The sequence below is a fragment of the Suncus etruscus genome, chromosome 1 (assembly GCF_024139225.1).
Source record: "Suncus etruscus isolate mSunEtr1 chromosome 1, mSunEtr1.pri.cur, whole genome shotgun sequence".
Taxonomy (NCBI): Eukaryota; Metazoa; Chordata; class Mammalia; order Eulipotyphla; family Soricidae; genus Suncus; species Suncus etruscus.
The window spans coordinates 186,057,635-186,063,454 of NC_064848.1; the positions used below are offsets into that span (position 1 = coordinate 186,057,635).

The 5,820-nt window shown below is 61.8% G+C and overlaps 1 protein-coding gene across 1 annotated transcript; it reads right to left on the reverse strand.

The window, feature by feature from the left end:
- Positions 1-4,116: 4,116 nt before the first annotated feature.
- EPOP (elongin BC and polycomb repressive complex 2 associated protein) lies at positions 4,117-5,229 on the reverse strand. Its single transcript, XM_049766618.1, has one exon. The coding sequence runs from the start codon at positions 5,227-5,229 to the stop codon at positions 4,117-4,119; it is 1,113 nt and encodes a 370-aa protein (XP_049622575.1).
- Positions 5,230-5,820: the final 591 nt, after the last annotated feature.

The following is a 5,820-nucleotide window of genomic DNA, read 5'->3' on the forward strand; positions in this document are numbered from 1 at the left end:
GCATCCCATATGGTCCCTCGAGCCTGTCAGGAGTGAGCTCAGAGCCAGGAATAACCCGAGTGCCTCCCTGGGGTGGCCCCAAAACAAAAAACAAACGGGAAATCCTGAAGCCAACTAGGCCCAATTGGCCCACCCTGCACTAAAATGCACATAGGAGAGATGAGGGTGGGAAGGTGGGAAGGGGTTGGGTATAGAGAATCCCTCTGAGGTGCAAACAGAGCCTTCAGATAAGAGTAGGGGGGGGGGCGCCTGCAGATTGCATAGGGAGTCATGCAGAGAGGCTGATCAGGCAAGCTGCTGTTGGGGGGAGGGGTGAGGACTGTGAGTTTGATCACCCACAGGAAGGATCTGTGTTGCCCCCTCTACAGGGATGGGTGCAGGAAGCCAGTCTTTGGGGGAGTTCAAGGATGGCAGTGGAAACCGTAATAGTGGGGATGTAGGGGAGTGAAGACTCCCCAACATCATCGGGTCCATCTAGAAGACTTCCTGGGGACTGAGGAGTGCCAGAGGCAGCAGTCTTGAGGGGGAGAGCATTCTGGAAGATGCAACACTGTCAGAGGTCAGTGAAGGGTGGGGACAGCAGGGTGGCAGGGAGCACCCTTGGACCTGCAGTTGGGGTTATCCTGAGTGACCCAAGCAAAAGTCAATTTAGGGGGCAGAAGTCAAGCGACAAAGATTTAAGAGACCTGAAGCAGAGAGTGTGGGTAAGGGGACAGCTGAGGTTCCCAGGAGGGAGGGACCCTGGGTGAGGCAGGTGAGGGAACCCCAAGTAGATCAACACAGAGACCCACAGAGAGAGAGGTGGACTAGAAGGAGTCAAGAAGCCAGGCAGACGGGAGCCCGGAGAGATAGCACAGTGGCGTTTGCCTTGCAAGCAGCTAATCCAGGACCTAAGGTGGTTGGTTCGAATTCCGGTGTCCCATATGGTCCCGTGCCTGCCAGGAGCTATTTCTGAGCAGACAGCCAGGAGTAACCCCTGAGCGCCGCCGGGTGTGGCCCAAAAAACAAACAAACAAAAAAGAAGAAGCCAGGCAGAGCACTGGAGACCTGCTAAGCCCTGGGAACGTCACTGGAGAAGGGAGCCAAGCACCTGAAGTGAGGGGTAGCAAGGGACCGTCCTGGCTAGGGAGGCCCTGCTTTGCCTTTGGCAGAGTCTCCTATTTCTTGCCTTGATTGAAGCTGACCTGGGTTCAATCACCTGAATTCCATATAGTCCCTGAGCATCACCAAGAGTGCAGAACCAGGAGTAACCCTTGAGCATCACTGGGTGTGCCTGCCCAGAAAAGCAATTCAGCTACCTTTCCTGCATCCATTGAGATTCCAGGTGTGAAGTACCAGCTGATGTGGGGAGGCTGGCTGTACCCTACAATGACCCTGACACACTTCCTACTTTCCCCAAAATATAAACCTGTATCTTCGGGGCCAGAGAGATAGCATGGAGGTAGGGTGTTTGCCTTGCATGCAGAAGGACGGTGGTTTGAATCCTGGCATCCCATATGGTCCCCTGAGCCTGCCAGGAGCAATTTCTGAGCGTAGAACCAGGAGTAACACCTGAGCACTGCCAACTGTGACCCAGAAACCAAAAAAAAAAAAAAAAAAAAACCATATCCTCACTCCCATCCTCTCTTCCTCCCAAACCTGACACTACCCTGGGGGACTAGGGTCTTTTCAATAGTCTTTACAGACTGAGATGAACTTCTCCTGGACATGGAAAGGGCTCGTTACAAACGTCCTGTCTCAGAAGGCCAGAGTGGAGGCCTGGTGAGGAGAACAGAGAGTAGAGTGAGGCCTCCCAAAAGCTGTTGGGGAGCAAGGAAGGGGGCTCTCCTCACTAAGTTCCCCTAAAGATTGGCAGCCCCAGCCTAGGGAGGGAAGGTTTCCCTATTGTTCATAGGCATCCATAAGGGTTGCCCTGAAAAACAAATTCTGTCCAGAGAAAGGCTTTTGGGGTCTCCAGCCCAGAGGAGCTCCAGGTTTGGTCCAACGGCATGTTTGTAATTTGTCACCCCATCCTAGTGAAGGATTCCTAATGGCTCCTGAGAGTCCAAAGTCTTTTTTTTTTTTTCCTCGGGTCACACCCGTTTGATGCTCAGGGGTTATTCCTGGCTACTAGCTCAGAAATCGCCTCTGGCTTGGGGGGACCATATGGAACGCCGGGGGATCGAACCGTGGTCCTTCCTTGGCTAGCGCTTGCAAGGCAGACACCTTACCTCTAGCGCCACTTCGTTGGCCCCGAGTCCGAAGTCTTGACCCATCTTTGTGCCACCGCGAAATTGGGAGATTCCCTTAAAAGAGGGAGTCACCTCCTCTTCCCAGACTCCTTCCCTCCCCTCACACTCCTCCTTAGCCCTCCCCAATTTGGGGGACCTATAAGAGAAGGATCCTCTACAGCCCAGAAGGCAATCCCTCCACCCCACCCCCACCGCCTCCCCCATCCACCACACAGCTGGAGGGGGGAGGTGAGGTCATCAGGGTTCACAAGGGCCAGATGTGGAGGGAAGAGGGGACCCTGCCCTCCCATATCCACCCATCAGCCCCCACCTTCAACCCCAGCGAGAGAAAAACGGAGAAAGAGCCGGCTTGTAAAACAAACAAATCTTTTGGGGGTCCGAAACAGTTTTTCTGGAGAATCTGCTCTATGCAAACAATAACAACTTTTTACAAAGCATTTTCACAGAAAAGGAAACAAGTCCTTCCCTCCTTCCCTAGTATTGTAGGTGGGAATTGTTCCTCTCTGGCCCCGTTTTGGGGGGAAAGGGGTGCTCTTCGCTAGTTCGGGAAGAAGGACCACAGGGACTCTCAGTGCTTGGACAGATCCCCAATTTCCTGGCCCTCCCTTTGCACCTAAACTTGGAATTTTCCCCCCAAGAGCCACCTCCCCAAATCTCACCTGTGTGGGAAATGGGAGCAGGCCACACTCACAAAGGGGGTTCAGAGGGCGTGGTCCGGCCTCTCTTTCCCCTCCCCCCCCTAGAAAACAGAACCTCTGACCTCCGAACTAATCCCCTGGCCCTGCCCCAAGCGGATCCATCAGGTCCCTGACAACTCCAGAAATGCCTGCTGGAAGGGGGTGGGGGGAGCCGAAGGTATCTGGGCCCAGGCTCCCAGCCGCTCTCCAGCTCCCCTTCCCGCCTCCTGGCCCTTCCATTAACCCCTCCACAAAACCGTTGCCCTTTAAGGAGGAGAAGGGACCCAGGCCTGGCTCTCCCACCCTAAGTCCTAAGTCGGCAGAGGCCACCAAAGGCAACTTGTTTGGTCGGATGTTATTGATTTCTCCCACCTTCCATTACTTGCCCTGGGAAGACCTCCAGTCGGTCCCCCAGGTCAGGTCCACACATCGGGAGGGAGGCTGGTATCCCAACTCCTGCCCTCAAGCTAAGAAAAACCATAAACAGGGGGTGGGGACTGACTTGTGGGGGGGAGTCTCCGCTTTTACCACCCGAGGCCTTGCCATATAAACTGAAAGCAAACAGAAAACTGAAGAAACTCGGAAACCTTGACAAAAAAAGGGAAAGGCTGGGGACTGAAAGATCTCACCAACTGAGGGTCCTCTGACTTGGGGGTGGGGGGGAGACACACTAGGAACAGGACTAGAGGAGAGGGGGCACCGTCCCTTTGCTCCTAGTCCCCAAACAACGCAGGGGACTGAAGGGTTAAAAGTGGGGGGGATGGGGGGGACACCCCCAGGGAGCTGCCAATCACCTCCCCACCCCCACCCACCCCCCTAGGCTGGCACCAAGAAACAACCGGTTTGTCCATCACCTAGCTCCATCTCTTGGAGTGCTAGCCTCCCTCCTCCTCCACCTCCCCCGTATCAGGCAGCAGGGGCGCAGGCCCAGCCCGCAGAGATCCGAAGCTGGAGACAGAGGGAGCCCTGGAATCTCTTAAGCCTTATCTTCGGGCTCCAGGGGTCGGTTGGTTCTCTTCTGGGGTGTCAGTCACTCCAGCCAGTGAGGTGCATGACCATCACCGTTTCAAACCACAGCCCCATGAAGCAGGCCAGAGGTAAGAGCCCAGGCGCTCTCTTAGGGGGTGATGGCCCCTTTCAGCCGCGAGGCCCCAACTTTTCCAACATCGGCCAGGCTCGGCGCGTTGCGCGGTGCAGCTCGGCTCGGCTCAGCGTTCGTCCCAGTGGATGCCCCAGAATTTGAGGCCGGGGGGCTCGGGCACGGCGGGACCCCCGATCTGCCACCTCCACAGCGGGTGGGCGGGCGGGGGCTTGGCGATCCCCGGCGGGAGGCGCAGCGACGAGGCGGGCCCCAGGTCCCCGTCGTCGGCCACCACCAGCGCGGCGGGGCAGGGGAAGCAATCCAGGAGGCTGAAGGTGCTGGCGGTGGGCAGCGTCGGGGCCGGGCGGCGGGGCTGGGCGCAGCGGGGGCGAGGAGGGGGCGTCGGGGGGCGCCGCCGTCGCTTCTTCGGGGCGCCCCGGGCCGGCCCCTTGGAGGAGGCGGGTGTCCGCTCGGACCCGCGGCGCACGGCGGGGGTGTCGAGCGCGAAGCCCTTCGCGTAGCACCAAAGTTTGGAGCGGCGGATCAGGCGGTCGAAGTGTTGCTGGCGGGGCTCGCCGGGCGCGGCCGTCGTCGGGGACTGGGAGGGAGCGGGGGGCTCCGGGGCGCTGCCTTCCTCCAAGGGGTCGGAGGAGCAGCCCGCAGGTGGCCGGGCGCTGGGCTCCAGAGGCGGGCCGGCGGCTGCGGCTGGATCGGGCGCTGAGTCTGGATCCGCAAATGGGTCGGAACCGTTGGGAGGCTCCCGAGGGCTGCAGCGGCCGCGAGGGTCACCCCAAGGCGGGCCACCGCCTCCGTCTTCCACCTCCTCTTCCTCCTGCTGCTGCTCCGCGTCCGCGTCCGCGTCCTCGTCCTCCTCGCGGGTCGGGCACACTGCGGCGTCCGCCTCCCGTCCGGCGGGCGAGCCGGGCCGCTTGGTGCCCTCTGGGGCCCAGGCTCCGGTGCACCGCGGTGCGCGCGGGCCTAGCAGCAACGGGGCCCGCGTCGTCGCCGGCTCCCCGGAGCCCGGGCCCAGAGAGGACGCGCGGGGCTGGGCGAGGGCGCAGAAGGCCAGGGCGCGCAGGCACAGCGGGGAGAAGAACTCCTGCGTCGGCCCCCGACGCGGCGGCTGCGACAGAGGCGGCGGCGGCTTCTTCCGAGGGGCCGGGGAGCAAGGCGACCTTCGGGGGGACGCCGGCACCGCGAGAGGCGACGGCGGCGGCAGCGCGGGGCACAGAGTCTCCATGGCCCGGCCGGCCCGGGTGGCCCCGATGGGGGTCCGGGCCCCAGCGGCGGCGAGATGCCCGGGAGGGTGCCCGAAGAAGGCTCCGCGGGCGTGGGGAACATCGCCCCCCGTCGACGGGGAGGCGAGGCGAGTCTCCCCGGCCCGCGGAGCTCGGGCCGGCCGTCCTGACGCTGCTGGATCTCGCCGGACTCCGGGGTCCCGAGCTCGGCCCGGCGCGCGATCTCGATCGCGCTGTGCAGCCGCCGCCTTCTCGGGAGCCCGGAGCGGTGCGCTCCGGACGAGGCCCGGGGAACAAAAGCGGGGCGGCCGGCGGCCCGCGAGAGGCGGGAAGGCTCGGATCCCCCACCCCCGGGGCCCGGTACCCGGTGGCCCGGGCCCAGGCAGCGGTGGCGGCGGCGGCGGGGAGGGCGCCCGCCTTCCCTTGCCTTCCCTTCCTTCCGCCCGCCCGCTCGGCTCCTTTCTTCCCCGCTGGCTCCCGGAGACCGCGTTCGAGAGAACTGCCCCCTCGCTGCCCCAATACCAGCGCCCGGGCCGCGAGCCCGCCGCTCATTGGCCCGCCGGGCCCGTGACATCGACAAACCACGCCCCTTT

Coding starts and splice junctions, on each gene's coding strand:
- EPOP (XM_049766618.1), bottom strand. CDS start 5,229: ATGGAGACTCTGTGCCCCGCGCTGCCGCCGCCGTCGCCTCTCGCGGTG.